Source organism: Ailuropoda melanoleuca, chromosome 2, assembly GCF_002007445.2.
Source record: "Ailuropoda melanoleuca isolate Jingjing chromosome 2, ASM200744v2, whole genome shotgun sequence".
NCBI lineage: Eukaryota > Metazoa > Chordata > Mammalia > Carnivora > Ursidae > Ailuropoda > Ailuropoda melanoleuca.
The window spans coordinates 91928971-91946798 of record NC_048219.1 but is presented as its reverse complement, the minus strand read 5'-3'; the positions used below and the strand labels follow the sequence as shown (position 1 = coordinate 91946798).

General features: G+C 56.1%; 1 protein-coding gene across 1 annotated transcript in view; it reads right to left on the bottom strand.

Annotated features, from left to right (window-relative positions):
• Positions 1-60: 60 nt before the first annotated feature.
• The window catches only part of HS6ST1 (heparan sulfate 6-O-sulfotransferase 1), a 44789-nt gene continuing 27021 nt past the window's right edge, over positions 61-17828 (bottom strand). The window contains 1 exon segment of the mRNA XM_002925423.4: positions 61-3620. Coding sequence (XP_002925469.2) covers positions 2912-3620 — 709 coding nt within the window. The 3' untranslated portion in view covers positions 61-2911.

The window sequence follows — 17828 nt, the reverse complement described above, 5'->3', positions numbered from 1 at the left end:
AGGTCTGGTCACACCGCGTTGGGCGGAAGGCTGTCCCCACAGACCACAGCACACCCGCACTCTTTGTCAAGGGTTTATTTCATCTGCTAACATTCATTCTTGACCTAGACAAAAACAATTAGATGATTATGACTTGCTTTTCCATCACCAACTTGTTTGTCTTGTATGAATAACCAAAAGATTTCTTCTCAACACTTTTTTTTTTTTTTAATAAGAAGCTATAAATAAATAAAGCTTTAAACGTTCCTGGGTTCAAGTTAAACACTTCCAGTTCCCAAAAAGGTCACAGACTCATTGCTTGGACAGTTCTGCCGTCCCTGGTTCCTCCTCTGGGAGGGGACTTGCAGGTCTGTGTGGGGAGTGGGCTGTTTGCTCACTGCGTGTTGCCTCTGTCCTCTCAGCCCTGGCCGAGCCCCTGGGCGGGGTCCCCCTTTGTGGAGCCCCAGCAGGTGGCAGCGGTTGGAGGAGATGCTGCAGGCAGGAGGAACCTTCACCTCCACGCAGGCGGCCTGAGCAGAAGTGCTGGCCTGGAGGCTCGAGGGGCCTAAGGGCACTGGCAGCTGGTGCTGTCTCTGGGCACCTCGGCCTGGGTGCTGGCCCCAGACGGGACCGCTTTCCAGATGCAGCAAAGAAACCAAGGAGAGACCCGTGTTTCTGTGTGAATTAGGACGACGGATCATCAGTTAAAACATTCCAATATGTACAAAACAGATCCTACACTCAAGCCTGCACACACAGGAAGCCCACCTCGAGAAGGGCCAGGTGCCCAGGGAGTGGGGCAGAACAGGGCCAAGCTTTCCATGTATGTACGCCCTGGAATTGACCACCCCCTGATGGAGGCGACGGCAAGGCCCCAGCACCTGACGTGCTTGTGCAAGACCCCAGAGTTCTCAGGAACGCGTCCCACCCTCCTCCCTGGAGCACGCCCATCCCACAGGATGAGTGTCAGAACAGATCCCCCACGCTGACTGTCACGACCCCTTGAAAGAACCACTCAGTCACTTGAACACTCACCTGCTCAGCATGGCACACCCACTCTGGGGGGTGGTCCTGGGCTGCCACGGTGCCCATCCCAGGCTGCTGAGCATTGCCCTTGGGCTACAAGATTAAGTGGTCAGTGTAGGAAGCAGGAGCTATGGGCACAATCCCTATGCCAGGCCAGCAAAGACTAAAGGCTGTTTCCTCCCAGGTGGCCACCTCATTTGACAACACTTTAGCATCTCCTGTGCTATGGAAGGTTCCTTGCTTCCACACCTCTGTGGTGGGACAGCTGTGATGGCTGAAGAGAACCTGGGGCAGGGAGGGCCCCTGGTAGAATCTGGCCATGAGGCTGCTGCCCTCCAAACAGGCCAGCCCTGGCCCTTACTGCCCTTGCGCCTGCAGGCATGTGTGGGTCCTCTCCTGGAGAGACAGCACACTCATCCACCTCGGGTGTGGGACTTGCACTCTGCTCCCAGAGCCCAGGTCTTGGGCCTCATGTGGGGAAGAGCACCCCCAGAGGAGACAGTGGCCTGGCCTCCTGCAGCACAAGACGGGTAGGGCATGGGGTAAGTGTTTACAACGGATACGGAACATGGCTTCTCCAATCTGAAGGGCTGCCAGGAACAGGGCCTGACCAGCTTGTGGGCAGGGGGTGGGCAAGGGGAAATGCAGGGAGAGCCTGGGGTGGGAAGGACTGTGTATCTGGGTACCAGGGAGCCACTGAGAGCATTTCCTCCAACTCTAGTTGAGAATCTGAAAGTCTGAGTCCCCTTTCCTGGCCATACAGAACCAACATGACCCCGAGATATGGTTCATAGGTGGCAGGTACAGTCTGCCATGTTCTAGCCAAAGGAGGCTTGATTGTACTTTTGCACATGGGGCTGTGGGAACAGTGGGGTGTGAGCCCTGAATAAATGTCCAAGCGATGAGCCCGGGGCCAGGGACAGTCTACCAAATCTCAGAGGGTCAGAAAGGTAAATGGGGCAGGGGAAACTCTCCTAGGTGGTCACCTCCAAAGGCCAGTTGTGGGGGGCTTGGACACAGGTGGCAGCATCCTTGGACAGAGCCTTACCACTCCTGGGATGCACTTTGCCCACAGAATGGGGGGCAGTGCATGTGGGCCCATCTCCCTGCAGCCCTCCTCAGCCTAAGGACTACGGGAAATGGGGTGGAGGGGTCCCAAAAAGTGTGCTTTGATCTCATGACCCAAAGCATGAAGCCAGAGTGTGCGTTCTGACCTTGGGCCAGAGAGAGAGTGGGCTTCCCAAGGGAAGGACTAGAGTCTTCTTGGCTTCAGGTGAGGTGGACGACCCTGACCGTCAAAGATGGGCGAGCTAGGAGCTCCATTCCTGAGGACACCTCAAGGGGCTGCCTGCGTGCCCAGGGAAGGGGCTTCACTTAGGCCCAGGGGCACTGGGGTCACCAGAGACCAAGGGACTGCCCAGGGGGCCTGAGCCTGGGAAGGTGCCTGGAGCTGGTGTCAGGCTGCTGCTGGCTTGCAGTGGGGAGAGAGAAAGCAGGGGTGCACAGTGGGTGTAGGTCGCACTCCTGGCGGGGCAAGTCTCATCTCCGCTCTCTGCTTTTTCTTGTCTTCAGACCTTCGGCCACTGTGAGTGAGCTGAGGCCAGGAAAACAAGGGCGCCACCTGCCCCTGGCCCCTGCCTGGGGTGTCCCTCAAGCACACACTCCTCCGGCCTGGGGGCTTGTACTGGTTGACTCCTCACACCCCGGTCTGGGAGGAACAGTGAGAACCAGCCCCGCCGGGCGCCACGTCCCACTCCCTCATCCTTTCTCAGCACTCATCTACCTTCTGGGGAGCGCATCTGGGACCCTCTCTCCACCAGAGTTCTGGGTGGGTTGGTCTGTCTGATTTCACCTCCCCTCACCCGCCCCCCGCCCCCAAGGGGCCACCCCCCACGGCCGGCCACCACTACCACTTCTCGATGATGTGGCTCATGTAGTCCTCAGTGGGCACGCGGCCTGGCTCCTCGGCATCCTCCCGCGGCAGCGCCTCCTTGGCGCGGTGCAGCAGGCGCTCCTCCCGGCTCTTGAGACGCTGCTCCCTGCGCTCCAGCTGCCGCTTGTACTGGTAGCGCTGCTGGAAGAGGTCCTTGGCGTAGTCGTAGAGCTGCATGTCCAGGTCGTTAAGCTCCTCGATGCGCCGGATGGTGTCCTCGTCCACCTCCACGCCGCCCGCCCGCGTGCTGTTGTACTGCATGAAGGGCCGGATGAACTTGAGGTTGAACGTCCGCTCGAACAGGTACTGCGTCTTGCGCTGGAACTCCGTCAGGCCGAAGAAGGCCATGCCCCGCAGGTTCTTCTTGGCGCTCTCCAGCAGCAGCTGGGCCCGCTTGCCCTCGGGGATGAAGGACAGGTTGTAGCAGCCCACCAGGCTCAGGTCGGCCAGCATGCGCACCTGGCGGTTGTTGGCCAGGTTGTAGGGGCAGTCCATGAACTCCTGTAGCGTGCAGCCCGACCAGTCCGTGCCCTCGTAGCAGGGTGGCAGCTCCTCGGGCGTGGGCGTGCGCCCGTCACACATGTGCAGCGAGGTCTTCCACGTGGCCCCCCGCTGCACATGCCGCCACTCGCTCAGGTAGCGGGACACGGGGTCGCGCAGCAGGGTGATGTAGTAGAACTTCCTGTAAGGAGACAAGGACGGGGGTAAGGTAAGGGCACAAAGGGGGGTTGTGTGGGGTGTCTGTGGGCCATTTTGGGGTGAAGGAGGAAGGACGCTGGAGCCCCACATCGGACTGGGTGTATCCTGGGGGACCCCAGGCACCTCTGATACCAGCCATGATGTCCTCCAAACAGCCACTTCTGAATGACAAACCCAGGATCTGAGATGTGACCTAACCTGCAAAGGACACACGGCGACCATCGTGTCTGCCAGCTGTGACCATCATGGTGTCGTCCTGCAGTGCCTGGCCTCAGTGCTTCCTGAACCCTGGCACAGGCTTGTCTGAGCCCCAAGGCTGCCCTCCAGTCTGCTCACTCCTTAGAAGGGACAACCTGTCTTTGCCCTGCAGTGGGCAGAGTCGGGAGCCCCAGAGCCAATGCCACCTGGAACCGGTGGCCAGCTAGGTTCTGCTCAAGGGGCCATTCAGCAGAGGTCACTCACAATCCCAGGCTGCATGTGCAGGCCTGGTCAGGGCCTCCAACAGGCCCACTCCACCCCTCCACGCTCAAGTGGGGGAGAGGCACCAGTAGACCACCCAACCCAGGACCCCCAGGTGACCCAACATTCATAATTTATTATCTTGTCTCCCAGGAACTGCTTCCAAGTCACGCACCCCTCAAGATGCCACGTCCCTGCGCTGTATGCATGGGAGCAATGACTCTCTGTATGACAGGCACCCAGGATGACTCATGTCCCTGCCCAGCAGGATGACTGGCCTGATGGCACCAAGACACAGCGGGCAGCGGGGCAGCTGCCAGATGTTCCTGTGACAGGCCTGGTGTGTGTGGGTCAACCCCAGAGAGGTTATTCTTGGAAACCTCTCCTCCAGGGTTGGTAGAACTGGCTGCCAGTGCCTGGTGGGAGGAGTCCCAGGCCAAGGAGAACCACTCCTGGGTGGAGAAGCTCCAGGAAGGGACTGCCCCCCTCCACCCCCAGACAGCAGCGTGAGAGCGCATCCACACTGCCCCCTCCTCACTGAGGCCCAACAAGAGCAACTAATCTACCACCCCTCCCACTGTCCCCTGGGAGAGCTGCAGGGGCACAAAGCACCTCGAGGGGTCTGCTGGCAGTGTGTTGATCTGACTGCACTTCTCCCAGGCGGCCCTGGGGGGTGGGCATGGCAACTGGCAAAAGCAAAGGTGGTGGGGTGCAACTGCAGGTCACCCCAGGCTGAGGGAGGAGTATCTAGAAAACTGCAAGGGGGCAGTTCTAAAGGGGCCTTGGGATCCCCCAAGCAGAGGGGCGGAGGGGTAGCCAGCCAAAGGCTCCAGGGTGGGGGTGGGGGGAGGCAGAGGGAAAGACTGGTCCTTCTATGCGGATTGCTGAGGAGACAGGGCAGCAGTCGGCCACAGGACAGTCCCTGTGGCTCCCATTGGCTGGTACTGTGCCACCCAGGTGGGAGGTGGACAAGACAGACAGTGGAGAGCACCTGAGCAGTGGGGGTCAGGGGCCTCTTCCTCAGCAGAGAAGAGAGCAGGACGGGCATCCTGATGGCCAACTGCTCCCTGATGCCTGGATCTGCTCTGTGATCTCGGCCTCAGGCCCTCGTTCACTCTGGAATGGCCCTCCCCGTGTGCTATGCCCCAGGCTCAGCACCGACCGCTTGCTTCCGGCCTCTGCAGGCAGCTCACGTTCCAGCTCCTGCAGTGTGGGGAGCCCTGCACCCCCCATCTGACACCAACTCCTGTGCAACACACTTTGGTGGCTCTTGCTGCTCTTGGAAGATGCACAAAGGGCCACCTGCCCCCTCCTATGCCCTCTGTGACCAGCAGACTTCCTTTTGACCCTCTCTCTGGCTCCTCGGGAGAAACTCTAGGGCCTTGGCGCAAGCTGTGTTCTCTTCCCTCTCTGCTTCATCAGCTGACTCTGGCTCACCCTTCAGACCTCAGGCAGTGCCACCTCCCAGGGGAGCCTTGTGCTCCACCTCGGGCCTCTGTCACACTGACCGCACAGCTCACTTGACCAGAGCCTCCTAAGGGGAGGGAGTGGGCAAGAAGGAAGCTGGCTCCTGCGTGTGTGCTAAGTGGGGCCAACATGACTCCCCAGGGTCCAGACTGAGATGGTCAGAGGATCCAAGACAGAAGGCACCTTAGGGAGGTCATCTCACACAGCACCTCAGCCCCCATGGAGGACACCAAGCCTGAGAGGTTAAGCTGCTGCCTGGAGGTGCCCACTGGCTTCAGCATGGGGGTGGGGTGGGTGGCTTCTCCTCAGTGGCTCTCCTCTGCAGATCCTGGTTCAGTGAGAAAGCCCCTAAACGTGGCCAGGACAAGAAAGGTCAGTTCACTTAAGGGTCAACTTTCTAAGAATGAAATAGAAGACATTTATAAATCCTGACCACGTCAAGTGGTTCTGAAGAGGCCAGGACAGGTAGACACACAGGGACGCACCCAGAAACACGCCTATGAACAAAGGCAGCCCCACATGCAGGTGTCCACTGCCTGCCCTGCCGGGTCCTGCATGTGCCCTTAGGCCCCACGGGGAGGCTGCAGGTTAGCTGGACTTCCTGCACGCCTGTGGGGCTCTGATCACTCACATGGAAATGGGCCAGCCTGGTCGTTCCTCCTGAACACAGAAAAGCAGAGTTTGAGTGTCAACGGACAGAGAGGCTTGCCTACTTTGTACCAGCTGAGGCCAGCTGGAGTCCGACATGGCCCCAAGGTGACCTCTGCGGGCGAGAACACACTGCGCACGGAGAGCATGGGCACCCCTTCCAGCGTGTGCCCCCACGGTCTTCAGGCTGAGGTCCTGCGTTAGCACTAGGCTCCATCCCACCAAGGGGGCAGGCTTGGCGGAAGCTCAGCTGCTCCCAGACCCTCACAGGTCCCTGTGATGGGAACAGGGCCAGGAGCCCTCCCACTGCTGATGCCTCCAGGTCCTGGTGAGACCCGGTGTGGACATCCCTGGAGCCCCTGGCTGTGAGTCTCTCCTGTCGTACTGATGTCGGCCAGAGATGTAATGGTTACCCGGTGACCTACAGCTGCCATCTGGACAGCCAGGACTGATGGGAGTCCTGTCCTCGGAGGCAGGCCCACCTGCTTTTCAAGTCCCTCTGCTCCTAGCCCAAGAGGGTGTGTGACCTACCCAGGGTCACACAGCAAGTCGTGAGGCAGGACGAGTTCAGGCTGCTTCCTCAAAGCCCATGGTACGAGCTGCCCTGTGTCTGGTTAGATAGCCGGGCTGATTCTGGCAGAGATGCCAGGGTGTTTGGGGGCTGAAGGCCCCATGGGTGGGGTCACTGAGGGGGTCTCCAAGGGCGCTGGTGTCTGGATCTGGCAGGTTCCAGAAGATGCGGACGAATGTTCTTGTCTTTGGAGCTTCCTGTCCATGCTCTCTGGTGAAGCCTGAGACGTTGACTCCCACTGAGGCTCTGGGGTTCACGCTGATCCCATAGCACCCTGTGCACCATGCGCGTGTTAAATGGAGTGGCTTCTCTTCTCGCTGCACCCCTGGATGCTGGCCCAGTTGGGCAGGAGCAGGGGCTCACCCATGCTGGGTTACTGGGAAGGGCATCAGGATGGAACATGAGGCACCTTCCCTGTGCAGGACATTGCCATGCCCTGGGCGATGCCCTCCCCCCACTCTGTCCCCCAGACATGGCCTATGATGGAGAAAAAGGGCTCAGGCAGACTCTGGAACCTGCTCAAGGGGCCAGCAGCCCCAGGCCTCTACCCAGCTCTTGTCTGGACAATGTGGGAGCCCCTGCAGGCGCACACTCCTAGTCTGTCGGCCTCTTCAGGAGCTCATGAGCCTGATGCCCACCTCCACCTTGCCCACCCTGGTCCTCACTTTCACTGCTGCCATGACACAGAAGGTAGCTCTGGCTACAGGCCTGTACCCTGGCCATCCTCTGCCCAGGAGCCCTGCTCCTGTCTCCCTAACGCTGCCCTCTCTGCCCGTTATACACACCACCAGACACACTGCTGTTCACGTTCTGGTTTATTGTCTGATGAAAGAGGGTATGGGAGCATTGTCCAGAAATGAACAGAGGGCAGAGAGCGGTGTGGGGCAGAAGAACCCCCCAGAAGACTGAACACACTCCACATCAGGCAGCTTCCTATGAAGGTGCCAAGGGGCTCATGACTCAGGGATACGAGGAACTGGGCAGGGGCCAAACAACAGTCAGCACCTTCACTGGTGTCCCCAGCACCTGCCCTCCCTTGTCCAGACAGCTGTCACCAGGGTAATTGAGACCCTGCCCCAGAGCAAAGTTCTTCCTGTACTGACATCTGGGGTCTCCCATAAAACAGGGGGCTTTCTGCCTATCACTCTCCAGCAGGATCTGTCCATTGCCAACCAACAAGGTTTCCAGAAAGAGGGGAGCGAGGAGGCAGAGGGGAGATGAGGAAATAATGAGAATTCGAGTATATAATTCATTTAGCCTGAAATGCTCCCCAAGTGCCTGCAAGTGAATGTGGGGATCAGACCCAGGATTAAAGAGCACCTGGACAGAAAAACAGAATACACAAAGAGGACCGGTTGTCGGAAAGGGACCCACTTTCTCTAGCCATACCATATGCTACAAATCAATGGAGCAATGGCTTCAAAATGCTGAGGGAAAATGACCAGTGACACGTCAGACCCCACCAAACTATCAAGCAAATGTGAGGGGAGATTGGAGACATTTCAGACATGCAAAGACTCAGGACATTTATTTTTCATAAATCTTGCTTTAGAAAGACATTGGACTAGGTATCTTATTTAGTAAACAATAACAACAAAAAATTTAGCATGGAGACAGGAACTCAAACCCAGGAGAGAGACTGAGCGTGTCAATTGTGCATCCCGCTGGGGCTCCCAGGAGCAGAGGCGCAGGGGTTCCAGGAAAAAAGGGGCATGGACAGATTACCTGCTGCAACAAGATATTTGTGGAAAAAAATTCACTTGGAAAAAATTACGTTTATGAAGATAAAAAACAAAGCAAGTAAAAAAAAATAGGGCTATCATTAATTCCAGGAAAAAACAAGAAGTAATATAAAAAAGAAAATAAAGCATTCTATTAGGCAAAAGAAGTAAACAATGCTTTTAGAGACATCATAATGTACACAGTGACTATTGATTTAATAAAAACTTGAGCTTTTTACTCTACTTGGAGGATGGGTGGGGTATGGAGAAGGATGTGCAAAGGCTTAAGAACATTTAATCTTCATCTACCAAAATAGAAAGCAAACGGATAATGTTTAAATCAATAAATCAAGAAATAGCACCATAAATTATTTAGAAATATAGAAGTAAGTACATGAAGAACACTGAAAAGAGCTGCAAGTGATAATTTGGAGAGGATGGAAAGGAAAAGCAGATCTGTTGGTTTTTACTACAAGCCTCCTGGAACTATTTGTCTTGAAGCCTGTATGTAGACTATTTTAACTAAAACATTAAAAATATAACAATGAGGAAACTGGCCAAAAAAGCATATGGAAACATGCTTCCCCTTCATTAGACATTGAGGAAATGGCACATTGAGCCACAATGTGATACCCGCTAGACAGGCAAAACAGAAGCAGGGCAATGCCAACTTTCAACAACTGCTAATGGGATGTGAACTGGGGACAGTTGTTATGGAGTGTCTTCACTGGAAAGCTGAAGGCACACACATACCCTGTGACCTGATTCCTCTTGTAGGCACACGACCCAGGGAGACCCTGTTCAGGCACACTGGAAGGTGGGGGTGAGACTGTCCACAGCTGCACTGCTGGCGACAGCCCCAGACACCCGCCACAGTGGCATGTGACCGTAAGCCGTGGTGTACTCTTCCAACGGAATACTGCTCAGCAACACAACTGAACCACTTATGGTTACAACAACTCGGGTCAATCCGATGATAAGATGTTGCAAAGAAAAACCAAATTAAGAAAATTTAATAGAGTATGATGATACTATTTATAGTTTCCAAATATAAACACAGCCAAAGAAAGTACTATTTAGTGATACACACATAGATGTTGAAATTATTAAAAAAAAAAAAGTGATGAGGTGATACACACAAAAATTCAAGGCAGAAGTTGGCCTCCGTGTGTGCTGGGCTGGGAGGGATGCTGGGGACGGCCCTAGGTCACGGCGGCTTCCAGGGCACTGATCACATCCTTCTTAATGTAGGCCATGGGGGTTATTTTATGTCTTATTTCTTATGTACATTATGCAAATTCTTTTGTATGTTTACAAACACTTTGTGATAAATAACGGTTTAAAAAAGTTTTACCAACACCACCAAGATTCTCCCTAGCAGGCTTTGCAGGTGAACTAACATTTCTGCCAAACCAGGAGCCTCGGGGTTCCCCAAAGTGCACCAGTCCCCTCTACCTTTGCTCCCATGCCTCCCATCCCTCTGCCTGCAAACCCCCCCCACCTACTTGTTAACACTACCACAGTGAGTAGCGTAAGGTCTGTGGAGGACCCCCTGTGGGCGTCACCTTTGGGGATAGTGAGGGCGGCCAGTTTTCCAGGCCAGCAGGGGCTGCTCTGGCTTGTGAGCTAACCTTGGAAGAGTGAGCTGCCTGCTCTGTGGCCTCTCTAGGAAGGAACCACAACTTCTCCCAAGCTGGAGCATCCAGTTGGTGGTTGGCGTCCCACCCAGGAGGGCCTTGGGGTGCAAACAGGGTCAGCTCCACTCTTGGGGCTCCCCTCTAGTGCTGCCAATCCCAATGCAGGGACTCTGTTTAGTGACTGGGCTGGCAAGTTATGCTCTTTTGGGGTGGCAAGCTTCCGGCACCTTCTCTGAGTAGAGCCCTAAACCACGTCCTGGCCTAAGTGGGTGGCCATGGTACCCTGACCTCCAGGACGGGTGTCTGCGGAGCGCAACTGCCTGCTCTGCCCTGGGATAGGCCTGGGAAGTTGCCCAGAGCACGTCTTGGCCCAGACCGTCCTGCCAACAGCTAGGCAGCAGGGCTGACAGCCCTGTCACCCCCATATAGGACACATACTGGAACTGGAGGGGTGATAAGGAGGCCCCGCCCACATCTTCTCCTCTGAAGCCTTAGGCACAGGGGGTGCTCACCGCCATTCACCCAGTCAGTGTCCCTGCATGGCAAAGGACACAAACTGGCTGTGCCCCCAGGTCCCTCACACCAGTGACAGCACCATGGTTACTGAGGCTCACAGCATGCCAGGCACAGCCCGGGGGGCAGGCCTTTCTCCCCTTTCACAGAGGACAAGTTCCAGGCTTAGAGGCGGGGTATGGCTCTCAGTTATTCAGTGTCCAAGTGCTCTGGGCTGGGTGGGGTGGGCCCCACAAGGACAGTGGGAGGTGACAAATGGGGGGAGGGCAGAGGGCACTCGGAGGGGCACCCCTCCCAAATGGGGCAGGGTCTGGGTGGGGCTTCATGGAGATGGCAGGGGCACGGCCTATTGTGACTTGAGAAAGGGGGCAGTGGAGGCTCAGGCAGGACCAGATCAAGAAAGACCCTGTTCATCTGACAGGAAAACCAGCTCAGATGGGTAATGGCATGGAGGGCAGCATGCACATGGATTTCAAAGATTAAAGTGGTACTTCAAAGAAATTTTATGCTGTGAAGTAATTCTCATCCGCACGGGCTGCAGTCACTCCTGACAGCCCACAGGGTTTATTGCCTGTTTCATGCATTCTTGTGTTGATTACTTAGGTTTAATGCTTTCTGCGCACTTAGCTGCTCTGACATTTTTGTGTACACTGGTTTAGTGTGCCTCATGATCATGTAAGATCCTGGTGGGCAAGGCCTGTGTCTTGTTCTTGGGTCCAAACACTGCTGTCAGGCAGTGGTTGGCTCAAGTTTTAAGTCTGAGTTTTTACAGGACAGCTCTACTCCTGGTCTGGGAGCCCTGCTTTGTTGACAACATAACACAGTCTCTGGAAAATCCTGCAAGGTGCGGCAAATGAGCTTTGAGTCCCTTCCTGGAGAGGGGGTGGGGGACAAGTGGGTGACAGCTGCGCTGTGGCTTCTGCTCAGCTCCTGCCCTGCTCCGGGGCTCGGGTCAGGGAGATGGCGCCTTCTCACTTTGTCCTCAGAAGCCCCTCCCCCCCCCTCCCCCCCCGCCCCCGCCACTGGAGTTTCTTTGGTAATTATTCCCTGTTGCTATCTTGCATGCTTATGTTGCAGATAGTTGATTTTATTTTTTTAGTTTTCATCTGCTCTTTACATTGTGGTGAGGACCCAGTGGGCCCTTTTCATTTGGAAGCTCTTATCCTTCAATTTCATTGTAGAAGTATGTATTATGTTGATGATTTTTCTCCCTTCTTCCTTNCCTCCCCCCCCGCCGCCACCTGCCCATGGACATCAGGCAAGTCAGCCCACGACCGTCTCTATATAGCTCCGTAGAGCTCAAACTTTATCAACTATGTGAAAACTGGGCTCGCAGGGGTGAGGTCCAAGACCAGAGCCCGTACCTGTCGTTTAACTGGAAATCAGCCCTGTTCCCTTACCCCTCCCATGGGTTACATCAGCGGCCAGAGGAGGCTTTATCTTCCTTTCTCTGCCCCAAGAGTGTGGGTTTGATCTGAACCCCATGCCTGAACCCACCCACTCCCGCCCCGCCCCTGGCAGCCCAGGGCTCTGACTGGGAACCAGACTTTGAACCTGGCTCAGGCAGAGGGAAGCCCCGAGCTGGGCGAATGCACAGGATTCTGTGGCTGGGTGAGGGGCCGGTCGGCTTCAGCTTTCAGGAGTCTGCCCTACCAAGAAGGGCTGGGCTGTGGCGAAGCCGGTGCAGAACGCTGGCTGCGTGTTAGCTACCCAGGAGATGTGGAAGCAAGGCAGGGAGGCGATCGCGGACACCCACTGCAGGCTGTGGCGGAGCAGAGACGCTGGGAGGCGAAGACGGGAGGCAGAGCCCATGCCCACCCCCAAGCTGCACTCGGTGATCACCGCCCAGCAGGCAAGCGTACGATTAAGTGGCTGCCTCAGGATGGTGAGAGTGTGGATTCTTTCTAACATTTCACTCTAAACATTTTCAAACTCACAGTAAAGTTGAAAGTCTAGGGAACACCCATATGTCCAAATGGGTTACTTTAACATTTTTATACATTTCTGTATTGTCTACAATGAGTGCACACTGTTGAAATTACTGAAATAAACAGGGATTTTAAAAACATCTCTGCTGTCTGGTAGGGGTGCTGAGGTAGAGAGAGGCCGTAGGAAAGTGCCAGTTTTGCGTTGTTCATCAGCTATGACAAAATGTCAGCTGGCTGGCATCTCAGAGTGGCAGGCACGCTGCTGTTCACCTCCTTCCTGGGCCGTGGGCTCACACGGCAGGAGTTTTGTGAATGAGGGTCCCACCCACCAGTCTCTCAACTCACACCCTGAAATAAAGGCAGATTTTTCTAACCAGTGCCAACAGAGCTGTAGCTCCCTAATTGTGGGTGAGGACACTGTCATTTACAGCCAGAATCACACAGTCTTTGGGGGGGGGGAAAAGACATACTGCTGTATTACTTCTGGATACACAGTCACTGGAAGAAAATTAATGCCATGGGTCACAAGAAGAGCCCCTGGAGGACTGGCCACTTTCTCCCCGCTAAGGTTGACCTTACTGGGGGTCCCAGAGTGGCCAGGGAAGCTCCGTGAGGGATTCTCAGGCTCCCTTTCGCCCCAACTGTGTACTCTGACCTCCCAGGGCCCAGGAGTCCCCTTCCTGGACGATAGAGGCCACACCATGAGGCCAGGATCTGGATGGTTATTGCTTTAAAACCATACTCTGGGAAGTATCTGGGAATTCAGAGGGAGGACTCGGGAGAACTTGCCTGGTGGGTGGGAGCTGACCATAGTACTCCAGCCCTTGCTCACGGGCTGGCTGGGGCTGGTGTGCCGGGAGCCCTGCCTCCCCAAAATCTTGCTCTGATTACTGTCTCACCCCAGGGCCTGTGGGGCAGGGCAGGCAGCCGGCACCCTCACCAAGGCCTGGCTTCACGTTACAGAAGCAAACAACCTTCAGGGGTGGCTGGAGCTGGAAGCCATGGCCTGACCTGCTATGGTTAGCTCACTGAGCTGAGCCCCATCAGGACTGCTTGCTGCTGACTCTAGGTACTGGTGGCCCCAGGACCCATGGCTGACAGCACCCAACAGCCCAGTCCTGCAGTTCTCGCTGGCCTGATGGCCTTGGAAAGGGCTGCATGTACACTAGGCCAGCCCTGGGGAATGCAGCTCATGCAGTAAAATGACCCAGCACAGAATCCAGATGGGGGATTTACCGCCTTACAAAAATGCAAGTCTGATTTTTAGCTCTGATTTCCCGAGACTGCCCTATGTGGGGCTGGCTGCCGCCTCCTTCCTGTGACAGGAAGAGGCCTGCAGGTGCAGCTCCCCCGGGGGAGCACCTGGCTGGCTGTCAGCTGGGTCACCCAGCTTTCCTCTCTGAGCCAGGAACCTCAAATGCATCATCAACAGGGCCTGGCTGGTGATCAGTGCAGGCCAAAGGGAGAGGGAGCACCGTGGGAGGGAGGGGTGAGGCCCTCTCAGTGCTGGCATGGGCACAGGAGATGGGCCAGTTCCTAGGCAGTACAAGAGTGAACCAGCACCAGCCAGTGGATTCTCCACTGGCTCTGGCCATGACTTACCTCCCCGCACCATACCCAGTGCTGCGGGAGCAGGTCCCACCTGGCACCTGCAGGAAAAACCTAGATCACCAAGTGCTGAGTGGGCAGTGGCAGGCTGGGGAGTCCCCTCTCCAAATGCATTGTAGAAAATGACTCTGTAAGGCCATCCCTTCTTAGGTATGTGTCCACAGAGCAGCTGTGATCAACTGACTCTGCTTCCAAATATACCTGGGTCTGTGATCAGGGGCTGTGTGAGTGCAGCGTGGACAGTCCCTGCCCCTCCTCCCAGTACAGGTAGAGACCCTAGCTGACACAAACCTTGGTGAAACACCAGAATGGGACCCGTGGGGTAAGCGAAGTCTGACCGAGCCCCTCATGATTACACAGTGACCTGTGAGAGCCAGGTAACTGGCCCAGCTGGAGAGGATGGAGGTGGTGGCGGCCTATGCGAGAGATAAAAGACTGGCCCAAGACCACTTGGCCCCTGAAGGCTGAGCTGTGCTTGGGCAGGGACTGAGCAGCAGGGCCTCCACCCACGTGTTCTTTCATGCCCCTCCAGCAGGGGGTGCACACTGGGCTGGCCTGCCTCACCCACCTCCCGCAAAGTGAGGAGGGCCTCCTAGGCTCCCCCAGTGAGCTAAATTCCTCCAGTGAGAAGGGAGCCCAGCTACGGGGAGCAGACTCACATAGGCCCCAAGATGACTCCTCAGGCTTAGGAAACAGAAAGGAAGTCCCTGAGGAGGAAGAAGCCCAGGGAACGTTTCGTAGCCAGGTGTGGCTGTGTGACTAAGTCTGGCCATCAGGATGTCCGCAGAGACACCTTCCTCCTCCTGTTCTCCTGCCAGCTGGAATATGGATGTGATTGCACAGTGATAGCAGTTATCCTGGATCATAAGGCAGAAGCCCTGCTCTCTGGGGATGGCAGGACAGACAGACAGAACCTGGGTTCTCGGGCTTCCTGTGGCTGCACCACCACTCAGGGCTGCCTACACTGGGCTCCTTTTCAAAGGGAGAGGAATAAATGGCTACCCTGTTTTGGTCTCTGAACCTAATCCATCTATTCAGGGCCGGGGTAAGCTCCTGGGGTGGGGTCAGCCAGGTCTGGGGCAGGGCCTGGGGTGTCAGGGGCTCAGTAATGACTGAACTAATTAATTTGGTGAACCTCAGTGCTATACCCTGGTCATCCTGGACACTCAGAGACACTCTGTGGAAGTATTCCCACTTTACAGATGAGAAAACCAGGCCCAGAGGTTAAACGGCAAACATAGCCACCGAGCTGGCTGCTGGTGGTGCTGGGGTTTGAGCCCACCTGGACCCAGACCATGAGCGCCTGATGAGAACTGCTTCCCCACGGGAGCCCCAGCCCCAGAAGGCATGTACATATCTCCCAGCAAGGCTGGCCCCCCCGCCACCTGCTGACCACTCACCAAACCACAGCCAGGAGTGGTGGTATTTTTTAAAGTAAACAATGAACACAATCTCCAATCTATTTCCTTTAAGGTACACTGAGCTGGTTAAGAGAGTGGTCTCTGTAAAGGAAGATACACATCCAGACCAGCAGCTGGGATGCATGGAGCTGCTACACTTCATACGGCCACCCTGACTGTCCTCCCCACATGGTTCCCCTGGGGCGTTGGTCATGGGGAGCAGACAGAGCCAAAGCCCTGGACTTTGGCCTGGCCCAGGCAGTACCTTGCTGTGGGATCCTGAGCGGGCCTCCTGGATGGGCTCTCCAGTCATGCACGGGGCCCCTCCAGCTCCACCTGCCTGAGGGCAGATGGCCACTGACACTGCCGCAGGCATGGAGCTGGGGTGGAGACCTAACAGTATTTGTGTCCCCTGCTGGGAAGCCAGATGGGTGGAGACCCGTCCCTATAGGGCTGTGGGATGCATGGGTGGTGAGCGTGACTCTCACACGGCAGAGGCAAGGAGCAGTGGGTGTGAAAGCAGCACTGCCTTGAGTCCCCACCCCTTCCCTATTGCTGTCACACAGTCCAGCTCCCAGGGAGAAGCCCATGCCCTCAGGAGCCCCACTGGCAGGAAGAAGAGGGCCTGGCGAGAGGCCCTAAGTGTGTCCAGACAGGCCTCTCTGGCCTTGCCCCCACCAACTTCCAGAGTCTCTGGGATCCAAGGCCTTGAAGACAGGCAGGGTGTATAGGGGCGTGGTATGGCTCCCAACTCAGTGCACCCCCTGCACTGCAGGGGCTGGTTTGCACACCTCAGCCCTTACTGTTAGGAGGGGTTGTCAGAATGAAAGGACATATAAGCAGAGCCCTTGCATGCGGGTGCCAGCAGGCCAAGGTGAGGTGGGCTGTCTGACTAGGGACCGATGGAAACTGAGGACAGGGCCTTCCAGCAAGCTGCCAGCAGCAGAAGGACCCTCCCCAGGCATCCCCTGCCTGCAGGGTCATGCACTGACTCTACCCACGTGGGCACCCCTGGCTGCCAGTTCCTGCCTGCTGCCGGCTCAGGCTGAGCGAGACCCTGCTCCCCACAGAGTGGTACTGGGAACTGAGAGCCCCACCCCTTCCTTGTGCTGGCACAGAGCCATTGTGTGCCCCAGGTAGGCTTCCTGGTTAGGAGGCTGGGAATGTGAAGGTGAGACTGGGGTGAGATGGAGCTCTCCGCATCGGGTCGGTTTGATCTGAGGCACCCTCATGGAGGGGCCACTCCAGTATCAGACTCTGTCAGCTCTCTCCCCTACCATGAGGCCTAGGCAGAGTGAGGACCCCTCTGAGCCTTACTTACCACCTCCTGGCCTGCCAGGCTCCTGTAAAGGCTTCGTGAAAGAGCATTACACCCGGATGGTGAGGAGCCCAGGCAGGTACAGGTGTGAGCCTGGTGACCTCAGCTCTCTGCCTCAGGGCTCTGCACCCCACCCTGGGCTCCACGGTGCCCTCAGTCTGACTTACTCCTTTCTCCTTCAAAGGAGCACCTGCCACATACAGGATGTGTACAGCTCTTCCCTCCCGGAGCACCTGAAGGGCTGGAAGAGTGGCCAGTGCCAGGAGCAGAAAGGGGGGTGCCTAATTCCAACTCAGGGCCTCTGAGGTGTGACATCTGAGCTGACATCTGAAGGACAGGGAGGAGCGGCATTCCTGACAAATCTCCAGAGCAAGAGGAGGTGAGATGGGGGAGGGCAGCACACAAATGCAGAGGGGGAGCTCGTGATTTCAATAAGGAAAGGACACTGTTATTAAACAGTGGAAAAACAAAATTTGTTTAAAAATTCCAAGTTGTTGACAAAATGTGAAGAAAAACAAGTTGATTAGTTTAGGCTTAGGAAATACCTCAAGAGCCCCTTCCTCCTCCCCTGACAACATCTGTAGCACATGAAAATACTCCCTCCGTTTACAAACAAGGTTAGCCAAGTTTTAGGGAAGCAGAGTAAGCGAACTCAGCCCCTGGCTCCGTGGCACAGAGAATCTGAGGCACTGGCCGGGCGGCACCATGCCCCAGGCTGGACCCCAGTGCAGCGCATTCCTGCAGCCTGAAGCCTTCGCCTTCCCCTTGGGGCAACAGACCAGGGAGTGGGGCTCCACGCCTGGGGAAGCCCAAGCTTTTTCTCCCAAGGCTCCTGACCCTCGTGATCCCACTGGCCCTCACAAGGGCCCTGGGAGACCTGTGGGGCAGGAGGTGACTTAACCATCAGGCCAACATGCTCTA